The sequence below is a fragment of the Mustelus asterias genome, chromosome 5, assembly GCF_964213995.1.
Source record: "Mustelus asterias chromosome 5, sMusAst1.hap1.1, whole genome shotgun sequence".
Lineage (NCBI taxonomy): Eukaryota > Metazoa > Chordata > Chondrichthyes > Carcharhiniformes > Triakidae > Mustelus > Mustelus asterias.
In genome coordinates, this window is record NC_135805.1 from 76,442,985 (window position 1) to 76,468,263 (window position 25,279).

The 25,279-nt window shown below is 42.1% G+C and overlaps 1 protein-coding gene across 6 annotated transcripts in view; it reads left to right on the forward strand.

The window, feature by feature from the left end:
• lama2 (laminin, alpha 2) overlaps positions 1-25,279 on the forward strand; it is a 359,403-nt gene that overhangs the window by 152,169 nt on the left and 181,955 nt on the right. For all 6 annotated transcript variants that reach the window (XM_078212838.1, XM_078212839.1, XM_078212841.1 and 3 more), the window contains exons 13-15: positions 8,903-8,995; positions 17,497-17,708; positions 23,139-23,250. In XM_078212838.1, the coding sequence (XP_078068964.1) occupies positions 8,903-8,995; positions 17,497-17,708; positions 23,139-23,250 (417 nt within the window). The remainder of the gene's footprint in view (positions 1-8,902; positions 8,996-17,496; positions 17,709-23,138; positions 23,251-25,279) is intronic.

A 25,279-nucleotide genomic window follows, 5' to 3' on the forward strand; every position in this document is an offset into this window, starting at 1 on the left:
ACACTTTTCTCTGGCCTTAAATGTGTGTCTCAGCTTCCAGTATGTTAGGCAGGAGGTGTATGTACATTCTAAGTCACGAGTCCAACATATTGGTATCGGCAATAGTCTTACCATCCAGGGTACACATCTGAAATTGGCATTAACATGGTAGTAAAGGGTCCGTGGCATTTGAGGCCCCTTATATCAAATTGGTTTAGCTCAAGGCAGCCACCGCGAGTGTTTGCAATTTCTTGCATGAATTCATGATATATATACTTTGACTTGTGTAACATCATTGTCAGTCTTTTGAAATCAGTGTATTTAAAATTAATCCAACAAAAGGATTACTTTTTAAATTATGAATGTAAGGAATTTCAGTGCTTCCTTTCTAGACTAATGGAAATGCTTGTAATTTAATTGCTTTTCATAACAATAAGTAGTGAAGACTAAACAACTAATTGAATTGTCAGCCATGGTAGCTCAACAAAGATATTAATAGGCTGTGCTGCTTGCCTGCATCCTGTTTGTAGAAGTCTGCAATGCTTGTAAAAACATTTTTGTTTGGATTTTTTCATGGAGTTTAATTTCCAGTTTGCTTTGTAATTCTCTGTAATGCTGGATCAACAATCTACGGAAATCTTACAGTCATCTCCCAACTAAGAATGTGCAGAATTTAATGTTTTTATCCACATTGCAAAATTATGCGAATGAAATGGGTGACCTGACAATGTCCGTTTTGACTTTTCCTATTTTAAATAAGTACAGATAGGCTTTTTGGCTTATGATTGACACTTAAAGTTGCCTTAAATCATCATGTAATTTTCCCAGAGGAGATATCTTACAAAGATAGTTTTCATTTATCTCATCTATTAGTAAGTAGAAACTATGTTTTATGTACAAAATCACATTGAATTTAATTTTGTGGCAGTAGTTCTCTAATTTTTCATCCATCCTTTCAGACATTCTCAGTACAGTGGAGCTCTTCAGGTGTCAGGTGTCTTCTGTTACCTTGTCCACATGGTCAGAATTCATAAAATCAAATTACTGTGGATCTTGAAATCTGAAAACAAAACAGAAAATGCTGGAAAATCTCAGCAGGTCTGACAGTATCTGTGGAGAGAGAAGACAGCTAACATTTCGAGTCTGCATGACCCTTCATCAGAGCAGCTCTGACGAAGGGTCATCCAGACTTGAAACAGTGGCTGGAATTTTACCGTTCTGCCCGCCACGGGAATCGGAGCTGGTGAAGGGCGGACAATGGAAAGGTCCGTTGACCTCAGGTGGTATTTTACAGTTTCGGGACGAGCAAGGCTGTAAAATCCCGCCCATTAACTCTCTTTTCCCCCACAGATGCTGTCAGACCTGCTGAGGTTTTCCAGCATTTTCTGCGTTTGGTCAGATTTCACATTTATTCCTTTATTTTGATTGTTGACAGGCTACCTGACTTACATTGACCGTAACAATTGATGCTCATGTTATCTTTGTGTTGTTTTTACACATATACTTCCAGTAGAGAGCCTCTTCAGTTGGAATCTTTCTCTGGGGGTGAGGGGGAGGGAATCTCCCAAGCCCCCACTAGTGGGTGGTGAGGAGGAGGTTGGGCACTAGCGGGAGGCCCAAAAATCAGTTTTACACCAGTGCAAATTTACAGCAGGATCTTCTACTGGTGACCATCATGGAGGATTGGGAAACCTGCTGGAGACAGATGTGAAATTCATTTGCATCTTGTTAATGAGGTGCAGGTGAAGGTCCAGCTGCCCATGCCCGATTCTCTATGGTGCCAGTGGGAAAACGAGCGGGTACGAAACATGTTTGGAACAATGTCGCATGTAGATGTTGGACTCACCTGACCAATACTTGGGACCACCTCCGGAGTTCAGGGCCACAGCTCTCGACCCCAGAATACTACAGCACTGGGTCGGGGGAGCATCTGCAGGTGGACCATCCAGATTTGGCGTCCTGGAGGGGGTTCACTTTCCAGCCTCAATGTTCTTGGAGATCCATCTTTGTTCTCAGGAGGTCCACCTCCTTTCTTCAATAGTGGGTCAGTGATGTTGGGCGGCTTTTCAATGTGACGTCTGGATAGGATGGCAGACTACATGCCATCAGGCTTACTGTGGAATAGAAAATGGTGCAAAACACCTGGCTGTATGATTAATGAGGTCAGGCTGGAAGATTTGACGTGTTTTTCTGCCGGCCTCTGCAGTGCAAAACACTCTACATTCCCACCCCTGCCACAGGATTTAGTCTCCAGATTGGAGAATTCCGCCTTTAACTTCCCTGCCTAACCAATATCCTTGTGGCAAGGTGTAGCAGCTCTGGTCATCACTTTGGATAAGATCTGACAGTTCACCAATCCAAGAATTGAACCGAGAACTAGCGCTTGTTTTTGATCATGAAAAATTGGAAGAAAATTGTATCAATTTCAAAAAAAGCATTCTGTTATTGATTTTAATTCTCTAACTCTGAAATTTCTGAGAAGTAACAGTTCCAATTACTCTCCTATACTAAAACTCTATCCTACTCCAGAATCAAAATGGTGCAAAAAGATCATTTCAGTCTCCTCCATTATCAAGAGTCTCCTCTGTCTCCTCCATCATTACCTTCTACTAATATAAGGAGCTCATGGATCTCTTTGGATGGTTCCAGTCTTAATGACAATCAGATGCCCAAGCTCACCAAGTCAAAGCTCCCTCCAGGTCTCCCTTTATCTCAGTCTTGATCCCATGGTTGTCTCTTGCTTTTCTGCTCTCATAATATTTTACCTGAGGAGATAGAATCATCGAGGCTTACAGCATGGAAGCAGGCCCAACTTATCCATGCCGCCCAGTTTTTACCACTAAGTAGTCCCAATTGCCCGGATTTGGCCCATATCCCTCTATACCCATCCTACCCATGTTACTTCTAAACGCTTTTTAAAAGACAAAATTGTACCCACCTCTACTACTACCTCTGGTAGCTCGTTCCAGACACTCATCACCCTCTGTGTGAAAAAATTGCCCTCTGGACTCTTTTGTATCTCTTCCCTCTCACCTTAAACCTATGCCCTCTAGTTTTAGACTCCCCTACCTTTGGGAAAAGATGTTGACTATCTACCTTATCTATGCCCCTCATTATTTTAAAGACCTATATAAATACACCCCTAAGCCTCCTACGCTCCAGAAAAAAAGTCCCAGTCTATCCAGCCTCTCACTAATATCCAGCCTCTATTCCTACTAAATTGCTATCCAAACCAAACTTCCTTTCGTAGCCTCATTTTAGCCTTCCCTTCTTTCCAATACTACAGTTATCATTCTCTTGTGAAGATAACCACCTTCAGCCCCTCTGCCCTTGGAATGAATTACTGTGAGCAGGATTTTTCCAGATATTGGCAAAATGCGAGTGGCAGGCGGGATAAACCGTGTTGAAGCCACTGAAAGCAATGGTGGCTTTTTGTGCCATGGAATGCAGCATTTAGAAAAAAGAACTTGATGTTACAGGTTCCACGTCATATTGCTGACGGGGTGGTCTCTGATTTGCCTGCCCTGCCAGCCGCTTATACAACCGAGATTTGGGGTGCCATGTTTTAAAGGCCACTTCAGTGTAGAAAGAGCGAACTGGTTCACCCAACTTGTGCATTTTGGGACAGCTTGTACATATCAGAACATTTCCCCACTTGTTTTCTGTCGAGAACCACTTCCTTCTTATTCAGCTCTGTGCATGCTGCCATTTGCCGCAGTTTAATTTGGTACACCCTGTTGTAGGTAAAATAATACCTCTGAGACTCGTCGTGAGTCAAAGTACAGAGGTTTATTTTCACAATTGTGGGAGAGGTCCGATCCCTAACACGGCCTCCAGACCTCTCATCACATACAGGTCAAGAGCAAACATTTATACATATATTTTTGCCCCTGGTCACGTCCGCATCTTCCCACGATTATTGCTGCCTCAGCGATTCCATCCTTCGCGTAGTCCATGTAATCGTGGCCATCTAAAGGCTGTCTGTTTGTCGCCTCTATGTGGACTCCTGTGGGTTGTTTAGATGATAAGTTTGCACAAACAAGTTAACTGACGTACAGGGGCCTATATAACACTTTATATCGGTGAGGATGAATGGTATATAATAAATATATATGAATCTATTATTATACGATCACAGAAGGCATACATGTCAGCTCCAAACAAAGGTACATAATAGAAAAGGACATAAAATGGAGTCTAGCTTAGCTGTTTCTGCTTAGCTTATACTAGCCTGAACACGGATAGCTGGGAACAGCAAGGACAGCTGTCTCTCTTATCTGGTTTGGATACATGAAAACAGCCTTTACAGACACGAAAACAGTGAGCTCTACTCACAATTCTCTAAGTATTACAGAGTTCGGGTTTCAATGCTTAAGTGTTACAGAGTGCCGCCGTGGGCGGCACAGTAGCACAGTGGTTAGCACTGCTGCTTCACAGCTCCAGGGACCTGGGTTCAATTCCTGTCTTGGATCACTGTCTGTGTGGAGTTTGCACATTCTCCTCGTGTCTGCGTGGGTTTCCTCCGGGTGCTCCGGTTTCCTCCCACGGTCCAAAGATGTGCGGGTTAGGTTGATTGGCCATGCTAAAATTGCCCCTTAGTGTTATGAGATGTGTAGGTTAGAGGGACTAGTGGGTAAATATGTAGGGATATGGGGGTAGGGCCTGGGTGGGATTGTGGTCGGTGCAGACTCGATGGGCCGAATGGCCTCCTTCTGTACTGTAGGGTTTCTATTTCTATTTCTAAAGTTCATTAACCCATTCTTCACACCCTCCCTCTCCCGCTTCCTTCCATTGTTAACTTCTGCATTTCCAATTTCCTTTGAAACTCTCGTTCGATCCCTTCCCTTCTCAGAATGTTTGTGTAGCTGACTCTCCTTGTATATTTAAATGCGTTGCTAGACTTTCTATTATCTTAGCCTTCTTTGCCCCAATAGATAAAGCTACATCCACTTTATTTGCCAATTCCATCAATGTGTTATTTGACACATTTTTTAAACTTGCTATGGTCACATTGTATATTTCCAGATAAGACTGAGCTACCTCGAGCCATTTTGGAACTACCAATAACACATTCTCACACGTGTGGTCCTCATTCTCTTTAGGTTCAAGGTCAAAAATCCTTAAGCTTTTTTGGATTCCGGATTTGAGCCCCAAATTTTCTATCACAAATCTGGCTGACGTTATCTGTGAGGGTGCCCCAATCAGGGACACCAGTTCATGGTGGTTTTATTTACAGGAATGGTGTGAGGAACTACATGTAAGAGAGAACAGTAACCAGCCCAGTCATAGTATACAACTTAATAGGGACTACTTATTATAATAAAGCAAAGACCCATTTGCACGGACAGGCCAATAATGATCTAAGACTGTTGTGTATAAAAACTATTAAACACATCCACACATCCATGTAGAAATTGCTCCTTTTGATTCACAGTAGATTTACGAAATCTGAACTCTTTCAGGACTTCCCTCTTCCCAAACAACATTCAATTCAACACATCTGTAAGTAAAGGACAGTTTATAGTTAGTACACTGTAAATGATTGAGTAATTATTCCGGGGAACATCTCTTTTTAGTTCAGCGGAGGTATGTGTTTTAACTCCTCCATGAATGTTTCTGCACTCTTTCTTCAAGCGAGAACCAGCTTACAGGCTGAAATCTGCTGCCTTTACCTGGCCTGGCCTATATAGAAACAGAGAAAAACTACAGCACAAAACATGCCCTTTGGCCCCACAAGTTGTGCCGAACATATCCCTACCTTCTAGGCCTACCTATAACCCTCCACCCTATTAAGTCCCATGTACTCATCCAGGAGTCTCTTAAAAGACCCTATTGAGTTTGCCTCCACCACCACTGACGGCAGCCGATTCCACTTGCCCACCACCCTCTGTGTGAAAAACTGCCCCCTAACATCTCCCCTGTACCTACCCCCCAGCACCTTAAACCTGTGTCCTCTCATAGCAGCCATTTCCATCCTGGGAAAAAGCCTCTGAGAGTCCACCCTCTCAGATGCCTCTCAACATCTTATATACCTCTATTAGGTCTCCTCCCATCCTTCGTCTCTCCAAGGAGAAAAGATCGAGCTCCCTCAGCCTATCCTCATAAGGCATGCCACTCAATCCAGGCAACATCCTTGTAAATCTTCTCTGCACCCTTTCAATCTTTTCCACATCCTTCCTGTAATGAGGCGACCAGAACTGAGCACAGTACTCCAAGTGGGGTCTGACGAGGGTCTTCTATAGCTGCATCATTATCCCCGGACTCCTAAACTCAATCCCTCGGTTGGTAAAGGCCAGCACACCATACGCCTTCTTAACCACCTCCTCCACCTGCGGGGCCGATTTTAGAGTCCTATGGACCCGGACCCCACGGCCCTTCTGATCCTCTACCGTACTAAGAGTCTTTCCCTTTATATTGTACTCCTTCATCCCATTTGACCTGCCAAAATGGAACACTACGCATTTATCTGGGTTGAAGTCCATCTGCCACTTCTCCGCCCAGTCTTGCATCCTATCTATGTCCCTCTGTAACTTCTGACATCCCTCCAGACTATCCACAACCCCACCAACCTTCGTGTCGTCGTCAAACTTACCAACCCATCCCTCCACTTCCTCATCGAGGTCATTTATGAAAATGACAAAAGCAAGGGTCCCAGAACAGATCCCTGGGGCACACCACTGGTGACCGACCTCCATTTAGAAAAAGACCCATCTATACCCACTCTCTGCCTCCTTTGGGCAAGGCCAGTTCTGGATCCAGAGGGCAGCAGCCCCTTGGATCCCATGCCCTCTCACTTTTTCTAGAAGCCTTGCATGGGGGACCTTATCGGACGCCTTGCTAAAATCCACATAAACCACACCTACCGCTTTCCCTTCGTCAATGTGTTTAGTCACATTTTCGAAGAACTCCACCAGGCTCGTAAGGCACGATCTGCCTTTGACAAAGCCATGCTGAGTATTTTTGAACATGCTAAACCTCTCTAAATGCTCATAAATCTTGTCCCTCAGGATCTTCTCCATCAGCTTACCAACCACTGAGGTTAGACTCACCGGTTGGTAATTTCCTGGGCTATCCCTATTCCCCTTCTTGAAAATAGGAACCACATCCGCAATCCTCAGGCACCTCTCCCGTCTCCATCGATGACGCAAAGATCATCGCCAGAGGTTCTGCAATCTCTTCCCTCGCCTCCCACATTAACCTGGGGTACATCCCATCCGGACCCGGCGACTTATCTATCTTGATGTCATTTAAAGATTCCAGCACAACCTCTTTCTTAAAGTCCACATACTCAATCTTTTCAGTCCACCGCAAGCCCGCAGTACATCCACCCAGGTCCTTCTCCTCTGTGAAAACCAAGGCAAAATACTCATTAAGCACCTCTGCCATTTCTACTGGTTCCGTACAGACTTTCCCGCCTTCACCTTTTATAGGCCCTATTCCTTCACATTCCTTTTACTCTTCACATATTTATAGAACGCCTTAGGGTTTTCCTTAATCCTACCTGCCAAGGTCTTCTCGTGACCCCTTCTGGCTCTCCTAATTTCCTTCTTTAGTTCCTTCCTACAAGCCGTATACTCATCTCGATCCCTATCTTCGCCAAGCTCTCTGAACCTTTTGTATGCTTTCCTTTTCTTCTCGACTAGGTCCCGCACAGCTTTCGTGCACCACGGTTCCTTTAACCTACCAACACCTCCCTGTCTGCTCGGAATGTTGTCCTGTAGAACTGTAGACAGGCATTCCTTGAAAAACTGCCACCTCTCTTCAGTACATTTCAGTACATTTCCCCGAGAATACCTCCTTCCAATTTACTCCTCTAATTTGCTGCCTTATGTCTTCATATTTCCCCTTACTCCATATGTGACTCCAGAGCCACAATGTGGTTGACCATCAACTTCCCATTGGGCAACTAGGGATGGGCAATAAATGCTGGCCAACCATGTCCCACAAATGAAAAAAAAATCTGTGCAATACCCCAAACTCTCTGCTTCTCTGACTCATGCTTCTTTTACAAATCCCCCTATTTTCTCTCACTAGGCAACTGATTGTCTGCTCTAAATACTGTTGTCTCTCCACCTCACCATCCATCTAACCACATGTAAGGGTAGATATATGTAAAAATTATAATCACATTTCAATAGAGCGTTCAGTCTTCTTTACCCGTACCTATTCATGTTGCCCTTGAGTGTTTTTTAAAAATCATATCATTTACCCAGTTTTTTCAAAACAAGGTAATAAGTAACACAGCAGCAAATGTGTGTGAGAGTGTGTGTGTGTTCGTGTGTGTGTGCAGTTAGGTAGGCCAGGGGGAGAGAGTGGGTGTGTGGTGGAAATTATTGTTCATATTTCATGTTTGAGGCTTGTTAATTTGTACTGACCCATCCTTTGGTTTTGAATTTAGTCAGAATTAAATGATTTTTGTTTTTCAGTTTGACATAATGAAATTATTACCTTTGTTCACTCAAATCATCAGCTGAACATCTATCATTAAAGAAATTATTGGTGATCTTCAAATTTCTAACTGTTGACTAAAAAACACTTCCATGTGTAAAAGAAATTGTTGATATTTCAGAAATTGCAACTTTTTGGTGAAGTCTTGTTAATGATGGTGCTGGCAAAGTTATAGTTTGTCATGAAAAATCAAAAGACACATTCATGCACATAGCTCAGTTCAAGCAAGACCTTTATATTGTCTCCTTTATAACAATTTGCATTATCATTCTATCACACATAATTTATCAAAGTTATACTGTACATTAAAATGCTTCTTGCGACTGACATATATAAGAAAACTGACAGCAATTTAAAGGTTAACTTGGATTTATTCTCAGGTTTTGAAGTGGCCTGCTAGAACATCTCAAGTGCATGTTTTAATCAGTAAAAGAGAACTTTCTAAAAACATATTATTGTGCTTCTCTGACTTCAGCTGACAGCATATGGAGGAAAATTGATTTTCACCATCTCTCCCGACTCCACAGGACAGCTGTCACACAATCAAAAGTCTCAAGTCTTCTTAGAGGTTGGTGTTTGTGATTCACATTTTTTATATTTTCCAAATTAAAGGCCGATTTTAAAAAATCTTATGATTTATTGTTAAATCACACAAATAACAAGTGCATCAGATATTATCAAGTACTTACTAAAATGTGCATGAAACCAAGAATTATTCAGAAGCTTAAGGGAATTGTTACTGGTCATTTGGAAGCTATAATTTGAAATTAATTTTATTTGTATTCTAGGACCTGTAAAAATCCTTGTTTTTTCTCATGAAATCATTGTTTAATCATGAAGGGTGTTCATTTTCACTATTCCAGCCTTGAATCAATATTCATATATATGAGGTATTGATCCATTCACACTGAGGCATATTGTTCTCTCTTCATTAACCTTAATGAAAAGTAAATGTGAATTTAACACTCTCATCTCTGAGTCAGAAGCCTGCGGTTAGAGAGTTGAGTATGTAAACGGTGCTGTCAATTCGATGCAGTACAGAGGGAGTGCTTCGGTGCTGTATTGTTGGAGGTGCCATCTTTTGGATGAGATAATAAACATGCTTCTTTTACAAATTTCTCCCCCTATTATCTCACCATGGCAACCAGGTTCTAAATTGTCTCGGTCTCGTACTCTAAATATTTCCGCCTTTCCGAGTTACAATGGCATATTGTATGTTCAAGTTACAATGGCACTTCAATGCAATATTCAATCTCATTTATCTGCTTTTATTCATGTTGGCTTTCTAAGATGGCATTGCACCATTGGAAGAAGATAGGATCCCTCTCCCAGTGTCCTGACCAATGTTTATCTCTTAACCAACACCGGTGAAACAATTACCTGGACGTGCACTGAATTGTGCTTCATAGAGCAATACAGCACGGAAACAGGCCCTTTGGCCCAACCAGTCGATGCCAACCATGATGACCTCCCAGCTAGTCCCAATTGCCCATGTTTGGCCCATATTCCTTTAATCCTTTTCCATTCATGTACTTATCCAAAAGCTTTTTAAATGTTGCTATTTAACCTGCCTCAACCACTTTCTCTGGCAGCTCATTCCATATATGCACCACCTTCTGCATGAAAACGTTGCCCCTTCGATCCCTTTTAAATCTTTCCCCCCTCACCTTAAACCTGTGCCCTCTAATTTTCAATTTCCCTTCTCTGGGGGAAAAAGACTGTGTGTTCATCCTCTCTACGCCTCTTATGATTTTATACACCTCAATAAGGTCACCTCTTATTCTCCTACATTCCAAAGAATAAAGCTCTAGCCTGGTCAACTGCTCCCTATAACTCAGGCCCACTAGTCCTGACAACATCCTCGTAAATCTTCTTTGCACCCTTTCCAGTATATCAATCTCTTTCCTATAAAAGGGTGACCAAAACTGTACACAATACTCCAAGTGTGGCCTCACCAATGACTTATACAACTGTAACATAATGTCCCAACTCCTATACTCAATGCCCTGACAGATGAAGGTCAGTGTAGTTTGCTAAATGACTTCTTCAACACTCTGTCTACCTGTGACGCTACATTCAATGAACTATGTACTTGTGCTCCTAGGTCCCTCTGTTCCTCAACAGTCCCCGGGACCGTATGATACACTGTACAAGTCCTACCCTGGTTTGACTTTCCAAAATGCAACACCTCACACTTAACTGTATTGAAATCTATTTGCCAATCCTTGGTTCACTTCCCTAACTGATCAAGATCCCCCTTTATTATAACCTTCTTCACTATCAATGATACCTCCAAATTTAGTATCATCCGCAAACTTACTAACTAAGCCTTGTACATTCACATCCAAATTATTTACATAAATAATGAATAACAAGGGTCTCAACACCGACTTCTGAGACACACCATAGTCACAGGCCACCAGTCCGAGAAACAGCTTTCGACCATCACCCTCTGCTTCCTATTATCGAGCCAATTTTGAATCCAATTTGCCAGCTCTCCTTGGATCCCATGTGACCTAACCTTCCAGACTAGCCTGACAGGTGGGACCTTGTCAAAGACCTTGCTAAAATCCATATAAATAACATCTATTGCCCGACCCTCATCCATCCTCTTGGTTACTTCTTCGAAAAACTCTAAAAGATTTGTCAGGCATGACTTCTCACGCACAAAGACCTTGACTATCCAAATATTGGTAGATCCTGTCCCTCAGAATCCCCTCCAGTAACTTACCCATTACTGATGTCAGGCTCACTGGCCTGTAAATTCCTGGCTTGTCTTTGCTACCCTTCTTAAATAGCGGAACAACATTAGCCACCCCCAATATGTTTCAATATGAAACACTTTGGATATCCCAAGATGTGAAAGCAAGTTATTCCTTCCTGTAATTATGTCACCTTTACACAGTTATGATGATTCATACTTCTCTAAAAGAGTAAGTTAATAAATAAATATGAGAAAAAAACATGCTAAATTTACAATTTTTAATTAATTAGTAGATTACCTACTGAGGTGCTTACCCAGATTTTACAAGCAAACTAAATTGTGCCCCTTTGATGGGAGTGTACGATTCAATTGTTGGGTGTTTGGCTAAGTGTATCTGTTGCCTCTTTTTTATTCTGTGTGCTATTATTCAAGCTTGTGGGTTGGTTAGAAAAAGAAAAGATAAACTGGATATAAGCAGCAGCAGGCTGAAAGCATGAAAGAGCAGGCATTTTAAAGAGCGCTTGTTTAAAAAAAAAGTTCCTGCACACAGAATAGAGTGCGGCATCTCTGCATATCTCCAAGGTGCAAAACATAACATTGACGATGAAGATTGAGAATAGTTTGAACTTTCTGGCTCCAGCATCTTTCATTTGCTCGCCTTGAAATCCACCCACGGAGTTCAGGGTACAGGACCCACTTATGTGCTCACTATGGGGATGGACAACCTGGATATCGTAACAACCGACAAGAAGGCAATACTCGTACATTGGCTAGGAGCAGCTCACACAAGCCACATATGCATTTGATATGGTGGTAAGTGCCTTGAAAAGTGATGATCAAACAATATGTATTCCATCAATAATATGGTCAGGTGACCTCAAAACTGTGACCGATTTTTGTGGAGGTAACCATTGGTTTCAATACCGTATCTAGTTCGTGGGAAGAAAGTGTAACTCTTTGTAATCGCTTTGCAAAGGTGTGCAGAGGACTTCATTGGCAGTGGGGAAGTTTGTTCCTGAGGGTGAAGTACAACTTGCAAAGCACCACTACATTTTAAGGACTGCTCAGTAAAGATCACACTTATTTCATTGTTGCTTCACATCGATGTGGGCACAGAAGCATCTTTGTTGAGTGACAAATACTACCGTTGTCATTTTCTGCAGTTTTCTCTCTCTCTCCCTTCTGCGACAGACATGCTCCAAACTTGCCATGACTTGATTATTCCAGTTTTGGAAGTTTCAGTCTGCTACAACAGTGCCATGCTGGACAGGTTCCTATTGTACATAGCCAAAGGCAAAAACCTTATCCGGTTAAACCTTGTTGGGAATCTTGGCTTTAAACTTGAAGACCCCTAAGAGCACACATGAATGTGATTGATGACAATGACCACATATAATAATATCTTTCCTTATTTATTGGATTTGGAAAGATTATGGGTTATTGTGGTGCCCATTACGCTGGCATGTCAATTTTGCCTGTTTCACAAAATTTGAGATGGTTGCCGTTTTCAATACATGCCAAAATATCACAGGAGCGGAAATGACATGTATAGTTAGCGTAATTTAGCAAATTGACTCATTCCTTTGGATATCACACATCGACATTGTGTGACGCAAAAATGGTGAACTTGGACTCTGAATTGACCTTAAGGCAGTCAACAAAGCAACCATTCCAGACAAGTATCCACTTCCTTTTATCCAAGAGATAATAGCATCATTTCATGACTCCACAATCTTTACAAAGCTTGATATGCAATGGAATTATCTTCAGATACCACGATTAGAGCAAACTATTATCTTCCAGCTTTTGTTATTCATGAAGATGTGTGTTCTACAGACCAACTTTAGCACCTAGCTCCTTCCAGAAGATTGTTTGTTCAGTTTTGTCAGATATTGGGTGGATGTTGCATCTCGCTCACAACATGGTTGCTCATTGAAGGCAAAGCAGAACATAATCAGCAGTTGGTTATCAGTGGTGCTCACTTGACTTGCAAAACACAATTTAACGTTCAAGAAAAGTAAATGCACGTTTGCGGCATCTGAAACAAAATGCCAGCAGGTCTGACAGCATCCGTGGGGAAAGAATAGAGCCAACATTTCAAGTCTAGATAACCCTTCATCAAAGCTAAGGGCAAAGAGAATCAGCAGAGATTTATACGATTGGGATGGGGGAAGGGGGCATGGAATTGGACAAAGGGAATGTAAATGAGGATACAGAGGGCTGAGAAAGGTACTAAAATGTCTATTAAGTGATCAGAATGTGAGAATGGCAGAACAGAGGTACAGATTGTTAAAGGGTTGCCTGGGGAATGTAGCAGTTGCCCTGAATGGAGGCGGGGCGGGGGTGGGGGGGCGGTGGGTGGTGGGGTGGGTGTGAGGGTGGAAAGAAGGAGAGCTGGAATGGAGAAGTGGAAAAATAGAAGTGAAAAAGAAGGATGATAAAATGGATGAATGAGATGAAAAGAAATGGAATAAAATAAATAGAAATGGGGTGAAGATGAAGGAGAGAGTTGATCCTCTGAAGTTGTTCAACTCACTATTAAGTCTAGAAGGCTGTAAAATGCCCAATCGGAAGATGAGGTGCTGTTCCATCAGTTTGCATTGGGGTTCACTGGAACATTGCAAAAGGCCAAGGATGAACATGTGGACAGGAGAGCAGGGTGGGAGGAAGGTTTGGGTCCTGCTTGGAGACGAATCAAAGGTCTCCAAGTAACTCACTGCCACTTCTCTTCCAGAAATGCCTTCCCTGAAGAAGTACTGCTCTTCTCTCCGACGACTGGGTGACCTCTTGCTGAACACCTTTGGTTTAGCAAGCCTGACCCTCAACCGAAGGAATTCAGAACTCTTACCCCGGATAAGCTTCCCCAAAAGATTTGAATCTTCCCAGGTCACCTAAACGTTCCCCATCCCAGAACACGACAATGTACTTGCTGAAGCATTAACCCAGATTTAAACCAGGAGAAAAGCGAAATGCAGCAGGGAATTGCCATTGCCCCTGCTAGCTGGGTGTCTGCTGTGCCAATGTGAATGAGAGAATGGATACATTCTACTTTACTTCCTATTCTTCCTTCATAAAACCACATAACAAAATGAAATAGAATTTGTTTTTCTTCTCCAAGGTCGTGAGAACTGTTAGGGGATTAAGACCTCATTTTGTTTGACCACTGGATTACATGCACATATTGAACAGTTATCCAAAGAGCTCATAACATGTATTGCATCTTGTGCGTGCGTCAGGTGTTATTGAGTTGAAACAATGATTCTGGCGGCCAGCAATAGATTACTGCATGGAAGAGTTCATGAGAAACAGAGTACTATGTACACTCAGTAAAAAATCTGTTAAACATGTCCTGCACCTCTATAGCTGACCCCATGGAAAACTAAATCATGCTCACAACTCAGATGTACATATTTTGGAGAAGTGCAGCCATCAATGTCTTTTGCTTGTTGTTCATGATCCACATAGGATATGGCTGAAAGTTGCAACAACAAATTCCATAACCACCATTTCATTCATTGACATTCCAGACAAGTTGTTTACAAAATGGAGTTTGCCAGAGAATATCACGGCAGACAATGGAGCACTGTTTGTTTTTAGTCAGTTCACGGAGTTACTAGCAAGCTGCAGAATTCACCGTCATCTGACATTACAGTACAACCCACAACTGAATGGTGGCATTGAATAATTCAAAAGGGTGATAAAGGACAGTCTGAGCATTAGTATGTTGGAAGGGAATACGTCTTCACTATCCATTCATATCCTACTTTGCACACATCGATCCACCCTAACCACATTCTCTGACCAGAAAGACACTGATAGTACCTATGACTGGTCATTATTTTTACATGGCGCCAACCATTCTTGGGTCCTAACCAATGAAAATGGCAGACCGAAAGCAGAAGAAATTGCAGAACACAAGGTAAAGCAGAAATGTATTTTGACAAGCAAACATGCAAAAGAAAGTCACAATTTGAAGTTGGAGATTGCGTTTGTATCAAAAGGCCAAATGGTGACAACAAATTTGCATCATCACTATCAAGGCCAACACAGATTACAGAATTGCTTAGTACTAACATTTATTTCAAGCAAGAACCGAGGATGCCGGAAAAGCTCAACAGGTATGCCAGAAACAATCAACTTTTATTTGTTGGATGACAATACAAAGTGAAAAGTGAGGTGTTTGATAACGAGTAGAACAAGGAGATTTTGACATTTCCTTTGCTGATGAGTGACCACGATGTTGATCACCTGCCTCATCGAGCTGATGACACAAAACCACAACTTCAAGTCCATAGATCCCAATGAAGTCATCAGCGAACTTTGTATCTCAAAGACTGTTTCTGGATCTAGAGAAAATAGACACTCTAAATTCTAAGAAATGACTTGGAGTATGTTTATTGCTTTTGGTGGTTTAATTTACAATAATGTTCTTTAGTTTCATCTATTTGATTTGTCAAAGGCAGATCTGAACCAAAGCACCACGATCCCTACCTCGGGCAGGTGGAGAAATCCAGCCCATCCAGAACAGAGATTTAACTTGGGCTATTCAGTCAACTGAGCCAATTATTAGCCCAAGGAGTGTGAGTCACTGTAGCAACATACACTTTTCCATGTGTGTTGTAGCCTTGAGCTATTGATATTAATGGTAGACACTCCAATTTATTTCCATCATTTGACTGACCAGAAATCGCTCCCACCCATATGGTCTGCGATTGGTTTATGTTGGAAGGATTTTCCCCCAGCTGCTTGGCCACATTATGAAAGCACCTTCCTTGGTCTGGAGTCAGAGTTAAACCTGGAGCTTCTGGGGCACAACCCACTGCGACACAAGTCCTCCCTTGTTTAGTTTACAAGACGGAATGGATATTTGTTCAATTGTTTGGTGTTTGATTATGTATGTCTGCTGCCTCTCTGCTCTATGTAATATTTAACAAGCCTTTGGATGTGGTTAGAGAATCAAAAACTAAACAATGCAAGCTGTGCAAACTGAGAGAGTCAGTGTTTTTTAAAATTCATTCGTAGGATATGGGCGTCACTGGCTGGGCCAGCATTTTTGCCCAGGCCTAGTTGCCCTTGGAGGGCAGTTGAGAGTTAACCACATTGCTGTGGCTCGGGCATCATATGGAGGCCAGACCAGGTAAGGACGGCAGATTTCCTTCCTGAAAGGACAATAGTGAACCAGATGGGTTTTTCTGATAATCGGTCATCAGTAGATTCTTAATTCCAGAATTTTTTACTGAATTCAAATTCCACCATCTGCCGATTTGAATCGAGGTGCTCAGAACATCAGCTGAGTATCTGGATTAATAGTGATACTATCACTAGGCCATTGCCTCCCAAATTGTAAGTAAAACTTTTGCACAAATGAGGTGTGCCATCTCTGCATATAAAGCTGGAATATTGGCATGGACCTGGTCACTGTGATAAACACTAGGATTTTATACAAGGTCTTTTAACCAGTGTAAACTGGTGCCTTCACCCGACTTTTTCTGGTCAACTAAGGATGGAAATAATGCTGACTTTATCAACAATATTATATCCTGGGAATGAATTTTTTAAAAATAGTTCCTGTTGTTCAATCAGACTTAACTGAATGTTTACTTAAATGTATTGTTAGTTAAGTACGAATTAGTAAATTCTAAGTGTTGCCTGAACCCAATCGGCACCAGATAACATGATGGTTCTGTCCCAGAGTAGAGTCAGAGCAGAATGCAGGAAAATGTGTCCAGATGGATGATGAGGTTGCATGATTGCCAAGCTTCGGAAAAGTTGCTCAGCCTGGATGGATAGTTGAGTGTGAAGGATTTAGGTTCAGCTTTCTATTGTATATTCTTTACTATCTCCTGGTCCCTCAGCGCCTCAGATTTTAAATTCTCATCGTCGTATTTGAACCTCTTTGGGCCATGCTACAGTACATCTTGGCAAGCACCTCCAACCCTACATCATCCAGAACTCTGTTTCTCTGACTCTGGCCTTTTGCATATCCACCCTTCCCTTCAGCCTGTCCCTCCCTGGCTTTGCACCCTGGAATTCTCACCTCAAACACCTCCACCTCTTCATTTCCCTCTCCTCTCCTTTAATGCCCCCTTAAAACACACATCTATGATGAACTACCTTCTAAATATTCACTCTTTTGTCAAAGCACCATGGGACATTTTTCTACATGAAAGGTGCTATATTAATACAAGTTGTTATGTTATCAAGGCAGGTTTTGCTGGATTACGAAGCCATTTACTGAAGTGTTGTAAAGTGTGAGATACACCTTTCAGGTGGATAGCAAAAATATTTTAAACAAAGAGTTGGTTTAGGGCAAAGTTTTTTGGCAGATTTGTGATATGCTAACTGTCCTTTACTTTATTTGTTAGGGTAATGGTATCCTCATAAGCAGTGATGTTGACGGAATTCATCCTTATCCATTGACAAAGCACGTGGAAATGATAATTCTACGACCAGAGAACTTTGTGATACATTCCACACAGTCACCTGTAAACCGGAATGACTTCATGACTGTTCTGGCTAACATTACACGTCTTCTAATAAGGGCCACTTCTAGCTACGACCAGACTGCCATCTATAGGTAAAAAAATTACTGCAATATATTTTCTTAGCATTTACATCAGAAAGTATTCCGTTTATTGAAATTCAAGACCTCAGCCCTCTTGTTATACTTGAGTCTATTAACTAAAACACTTAATGATTGAATTTTATGTTGACATGGATATTGGCAGTCAAGTCTTCAATGTCTTTAAGAAAATAGCTTAGACAACCACTGCCTTTTTTCTCCATATTAAGGCCAGGATTTTCTAACACCGCCCCCCCCCCCCCCCCCCCACCCCGCCCCCCACCTCCGGCCCAGGTGGAGGGATCCGCCTTGGGGGATGCATTGGGCCAGCCAAAATTCCATTGACTTTTGGCAGGACCAGACATACTTCCTGTAGAATACGGGTAAATGTATACAGGGGGGTTCTCCTGTGACAAATTGCTAACTTTGCGCACTAAAAGAAAATACCATATTTTTATTCCTCCCTTTGTGTGGTTGTAAGCATCTGCATTAATTCTGACCTGCTGAACCCAACGACATACATAACAGTCGGTTCATCATACATTTTCCTCTTGTTCTTTTGCAAACTAGGAACATTGTTTCAGGAGATGGTTTACCAAAATTGAAATGACAGGAGAGTTCTGTTTTTCATTTCTTTACTTGCCTGTTACGAATAGAAGCCCAATATTAATTTTCTACAGTTATTGGCTGAAAGAATCACATTTTGCACTTATGAAGAATTTATTTGCTTGTGGCACAATGAGGAATGCTGTGAAATATGCTACAATTAATTTGCCATTTTTGTTGAGTTGCATTTCGTTGCTGGTGATTTATTTTAAAAAAGAAAGGAAAAGTCTAGAGAGAGTTTGTTACTCAAACTATTGCTGCTTTTCAAAAACAAGAATGTTATTCATCTTGAATTTATTTCAGATGTTTCTGTAATTTGCCTGCTGAAATGGTGAATCTCAAATGAGGGTCTTCTGTACAAACAAACCTCAATCTGGTGCTGTCACATGCACCCAAAGAGCCTTCATTATAAACACTAGGGGCTGGGTGTTCGCAGTGGTCTGTTGTGACTCTCTGGAGTTATTGTGCTACAGGTTGCGATTCAAGTTTCCCAGATTGTAGTATGGATTCCTATGCTCACGTAGTTTAAAAACAACCCTCAGGCTGCTTTAAAGTAATGTGTCTCCATTCCCACTATTGACAGTGAAACTGCTCCAGAATGCACAGAACACCCTCTGTACATAACATCACCAAAGGGAGACAGCTCTGACTTCAAAGTTTCCATCTTGCTCACGAAATACACGATCAATCCTGAGAAAATCCAATCCAAGGGGTCAATTACTTAGACGTACTTGAATGCAAACCTATAAATTCCACAGAAAATCTTCAACCTTGGCAATGCTGCAGGAAATAAAAATACTATATGAAAATATTTCTTTTAGAGGGAATCCAGTTTTCCTCTGCATTCTTGATCCCGCGTTCTTTTCCTCTAGACCTTTTAGTGGGTCAGGAATGCTTCACATGCACACGCTCTCGCTAAGGTCGGGTTCATCATTTTAAACAGGGACTGAAAATTGGATTTCTTCCCACACACTATTTTCATCTTGTGCTGCGGGGTTTCAAAAGTCCATTAAAAGCACAGCATGTTTGAGAGTTTGTGAAGAAAAAGGAAAGCCTGATGAGGCATCAGGAATATTCTGAAAGGTAAGTATAAAGTGTTTTTATGCCTTTGAGTGTCACTATTAAGTGCTGTATTGTAATGCAGATGTGTTTTTAATGCAGTAATTCATCATAGAGATCTGTCCTTTAATGGACCCTTGCCTTGACCAGACTTGTGTATTTGTACACATACTTGCTGGGTGCAAGATATTTCCATCAATGCTTTTCCAAAGGGGAAAGCACCATAATGCACTGAAAAATGTTACTGAATGTCCTGTCAGATTGTGCTGTCTTCTTTCCTACTGTGATTTAAATAGCTTTGGTTGATTTAAAAAAAGAACTGGTTTTGACGCTTGAAGAAATCTAACCACATGTTCCATTACATTCTGGTTTTGATACTAAATAAAATCTGTACTTGAAAAAAATCTAACCATCTACTTACTCCTATACATTGCTTGACTGGCACTCTGCTTTGAAATTAAAATGAACATCTGCTCTTCTTTCTTTCTTAGAGAATAGTCTGTTGTTTGGTTAGCTATGGCAATTCTGAATGCTTGGCTGAATTTCAAGTGCTAATCCATTTCAACACAGTAGGTGTTCCATTCATTTGAGAATGTATGACAGTTTCAAAAAGTTGCAATAACAGATTCTGGTTTTATTGACACAAATTAATAGAATTGCAAGTATTCCAAATTTTTTTAACGTGGCAGAATGCATTTTTCTTAAAATCACTGATATGGAGATTTTTATCAGATGGCAAGAGGTTTAGTTATTTTCCCCAAGTGATGTAAACTATTTTTCATATTGCATTGAATCTGGAAATGGTACACAGGATACATACTGGCAGAGTGACTATGGAGGATATGGGGGTGGGAGTCCGTACTTAGTGCAGAAAAATACCATGGATTATCTGAGAGGGCATAGAGGATACATGGAGGCATAGAAGTGGCATGGGCCACCTGAGGGGGCATGGATTGGAATGGGAAGTGGATTGCGGAATGAGGCAGGCAAGAGATAAGGTTTAGAAGTCCTTTATATATTATTGTGAGCTACTATATTGTAGAACCAGTGTATGCTTTCTGACCTGCCCGCCTTCCATCCACACTCCTCCCACTGTTGCCATCCATGAATGTCTTGTGGTGATTGTGTGAACATCATGGCCTAAACAGAAATCCGATTGAGGAATGATGACATGTTTCCCCTAAATAAAGCTTTCCAGCCTAGAAATATCATCCATCACTTGCCGGTGATGTGGCTCTTATCACCAGATTACACACTGGCCTGACCTGTTACTCTTTGAGCACGTTTTCCTCCTTTGAGCATTTCACCATGTTTCACCCCTGCCAACTCCTATTTAAAATTCTTGTTGCCAACTATGACAAAGCATTTCTCACTGAGATATGTTCATAGCTTTTGTCCATCAGCCTCTGCACCAGCTGTTCAATCTCAGTGATTTGATACCCACCTCAGTAATTGGGTTCTCTCTCCTCTTGAGCTCACTGCCGTCTTAACTTCCCTTCGTCTCTCCCTCTCCCATGTTAACTGCCCAGATATCCATCGCCACACGCTCACTTTGCCATTTTACATTGTCTTTCTACTCCAGTCATATCAATCATAGATAAAATTATCTCTGATCACTCCTCTCTCTCATTCTCCACTGACATCTGTCTTCTCCAGCCCCATCTGCTTCTCTGTCCACCCCTGAAAAGAAATGACCACCCAAATCACTTATAAGTGCATTCTTGAAATCCCAACTGTATCGAGCCTTGCCCCACCAATCGCCATGACATTTCTGCAGCTGATGATCAGTTTAACTTCACCCTCAACTCCAACTTTGATGCATTAGTCTCAAGATGCCATTACTTTCTCTCACCCTGAACATGGTCACTGGTACACACTTTATCTCCGCTCCCTTATCCAAGAGCTCTGCCTGTCCTGTTTTGGAGCTTGGTGTCATATTTTCCTGTGTAACACTCCTGCAGAGTGCCTTGAGATATTTTATTATGCTTAAGATATTGGACAGAATTTTCTGATGTGGAGACTAAGTCCCTGTAGCAGGGGCGGGCAGGAAGTGAAGTGTTTCCCATTGCGGAGGCTGGCAGGAAAATTTGCCAAATCTTTTGGTCCCAACCTCATTAATTATGCGGTTGGCTGTTTCATGCTATATTCTGTGGTGATCCAGGCTTGATGGAGCACAGTCCACCATCCTAGCTGGGCACCACATTCAAAAGACACCCAACATCACTGATCTACTATTGAAGAAAGAAAATGGACCCACTGAAAATGAAGCTGGATCTCTGAGAACATTCTGAGGCTGGGAGATGGACTCCTCCAGGACACTGAATCTGGATAGTCCACCTGTAAATGCTCCCCCACCCATTGCTATGGTCTGGAGTCCAGGGTTGCTTTCAGCCTCCATCCTGCACTCAGGAGGCAGGAGGAATTGTTCAGGTGCGTCCCGACATCCGCACGCCGAGTTGTTCCAGACGTGTTTTGCACAGGCATGTTTTCCTGCTGGCTGAGGAGAATGAGACGTGAGTGGAAGATTCTGGTCGGGCTTGTATCTGCATAACATTAGCTGGATGTAAATGAGGTTCATGCCGACCTCCAGTAGGTTTTTTGACCCACTCTGGCGGACACCAGTGGAAGATCCCACTGTAAAATCACACTGGCATCAAACTAGTTTTGGGTCTCCTGCTGAATTCTTCCCCCTGCCTGCTATTGAACTTGTTGGTGAGGGCTTGGGAGAATTCCACCCGCTCCACATTAAAAGTTGTTACCTTGGCCTTATGCTTGTTGCATTTTATATTTTCCTGATTTCAGATAGAAATTGCCTGAAATAAGCTGTGATCATTCACTGTCGTCCTGCCCACTTCCCTAATTTTATCCATTTCATTCATTAACCGAGAGACCCTCTTGGATTTCCTGAGAATGCGCGAGGTGCTATATAAATGGATGTTCATTTAATGAGTCAGACAAATTTCATTAGATTTTCCACTTCAAGCCGTGGTGTTATTAGCTGAGCTCTGCATGAATTGTAATCTGGAAATTTAAATTTATTTTAATTACTTTAACCTGAAAATACAAATCGTGAAAATAAAATTGCAATGTTCCATGAAATAATAGTTGCATTCATAGAGCACCTTGTCACGTTGAAATGCTGCGAAAGATCTTAACATGTTTGACAGCATCTGTGGTGAGAGAATAGAGCCAACGTTCCGAGTCTGGATGACCCTTCAACAGCTTCGATGAAGGGTTATCCAGACTAGAAACGTTCACTCTATTCTCTCCCCACAGATGCTGTCAGACCTGCTGAGAATTTCCAGCATTTTCGGCTTTTGCTTCAGATTTCAGCATCTGCAGCATTTTGCCTTTATCTGAACATGTTTGGATCATTTTGAGACAATTTAAAAGAGGAGTTGGAGAGGTACTTGAAGTGAAGTAACTTACAGTGTGGAGAGGGGGCCACAATGGTACTAAGCACCAAATACCAGCAAAAGTGTATCAGGCTGAATGGTTTCCTCCTGTGCTATATAATTCTATGAGCTCGTTAGGTTGTGTGGATCAGTTGCACTGAAGACAATAGTGTATGTTCTCAGCAAAGGAAATTCCACTATTTCTAATTAAAACTGAAATTGCTGGAAGACCCAGTTTCTGAACTGTTTCACGACAATTAACTCACAACAAATCCACTGGGCAGAAATGTAATTAGAGCTTCACTTCTGTGATTATTGGAATGGATTTAAATTTAATTATGTTTTATGAAGAGGATATATTTTTGTTCTGTCTTTGCCTGAACAGGTTGAGCTCTGTTATACTCCAGACAGCTAATCCAAATTCATTAGGCCAACATACAGCTACAAGCGTTGAGATTTGTCGCTGCCCCCCTGAGTACTCTGGCACATCTTGTGAAGTAAGTAACAATTGCAGAATCTAGATTTTTCTGTCAGTAAATTTCCCAAGTCTCCAAAGTCTCATCAATGTGGCAAAATCATAAGCAACTAGAACAGTTTGGAACTTCAGCAAATATGAATTAAGCAGTTGTAAAAAACACACGGGGCCTTTTCACCTGTACACCCAAATTCTCACTGAGTACAGCATGCAGAGGAATCTCCAAACTCTGTGTTTCCCCCTTCCACTCTTAATTGGTCAGGTAAATAAGCAGAAGTGACTGTGGAAATTGTTAATATATGAGCACTTAAAGAACTCTTAACAAATGTACTTTAATAGGACTTAAAACAAAATGTTCTTGGTATGTGAGCATTACTGACAAGCCCCTTGAGCTATAATGACTAATTGTCCATGAGGAGGTGGTAGTGAGCTATTTCAGAGAAAGTTAAAAGCCAATCACTTTACTGTGGGTTGGGAGTTACATAGGCCAGACCTGAAGGACATTCGTGAAAGAGACAGGTTTTTATCATCCGGTAGTCTCATGATCATTATTTCTGAGACTTGTTGGTCAATTGAATCTCAATTTCCCCAGCAGCCAGTGTGGGATTTGAAATGATTCTTCTGGCTTACAATTCCAGCAACATTTGCGCTTTGCTGTGATCCCCCACCCCTACCCCTCTGCCCACTCCCCATTTAACTACCTCAGTCAAACTGGAGAGAAGAACTTGATAAGTTTGTTCTCATAATATGTTGAAAAGGAAGAAAGCTTATCCTAGGTTGATAGTTGACTCTAGAATTAGCTACCACAGCAATTGTGGGTCAGTATGGACAGAGGTTTACAGGCTCCTGTTGGCAAGTTTGTCAGTGGAGAGCCTCTAAAATTCCCTGGGTAGCTTTCTCGCCACCTATCCTCCGCCCTGACATGTCTGAGATTTTATAGAACACAGGTGAGGCCTAGGGCAGCCCATCTATCCATCCAATTGAAGTCTTTTAATGGCCAATTAATAACCACTGAAGGGTTGTTTGTTACCCGGCTTCAGTTTTGAGGCTGGTGGGAGGAGCTCAGAGATGGGAAGGTTGGAGCCTGACAGGTTACCTGCTTGGAATGTCGGCAGGAACGGGGAGGGAACATCGGCAGGAAAAGGGGGAGGTTTAGAACGCCGGCAGGAAAGGGGGAGAGTCCCTCCCTCAGTCACCCATTTCCCACCGAGGTCTGCCCCCTCCGGTTATTACCTCACCCCAACATCAACCTTTCAAAACTGACTACCACTCAAATCCTAGCTCCCCCCCTTACATCCCGCCCCACTAAATTTTAAAATTCACATCCTTATTTTCAACTCTTTCTATTGGCCTCAAGCTTCCCTATCTTTTGACTTCCTCCAGTCCCACAAATCTCCAGGATATCTGCATTGATCCAGTTCCGAGCTTTTGTAAATCCGCCATTAGCAGGTGTCTCTTCAGCCACCAAGGTGTGGTATCCCCTCCATCCACCTAAAAGTCTTGGGAAATTTTATATCAGAGGAACTGTATAAATGCAAGTTATTTTTGTTCCAGATCAATCAGTAACTCATGCGGCATCACTGTGGATCTTGTATGTCTTCAGACTGCTCCCAAACTGTAAACTCTGCTTGACACAGTTAGTTGGTTCCACAAAGTACTGCTGCTGAGTTACGAAGTATGTTTGGTGACAGGCCCTGTGAACTGGCTTGCTGACCTTTCTCAGCTTCAGTTTGTAGAATGTTCAGTAACCATCTTACTGGTGAAGCAGAGGCACTGCGGGCACTGCTCCTGGCTGTGGTTGAAGTAGGTGATGGGCACACTGAACACCCTCAGTGGATATGGCCTTCAGATGGCACTCCTCTCCTTCTCTCTGCAGACAGCTTCTCCTTTCTACTGCTTCTGTTCCAGATCTCCCTGTTGTGTTGCAGTCCAAGGGGAATGAGAGCAAGCTTCCTGTTCAGAGACCTTTCAAATCTACAGCACTCCTTCCAACTGACTGCAAAAACTGTGGTTCAAATTCCTGAGCTGGACAGGTGTAGGAGGTCTTAAGC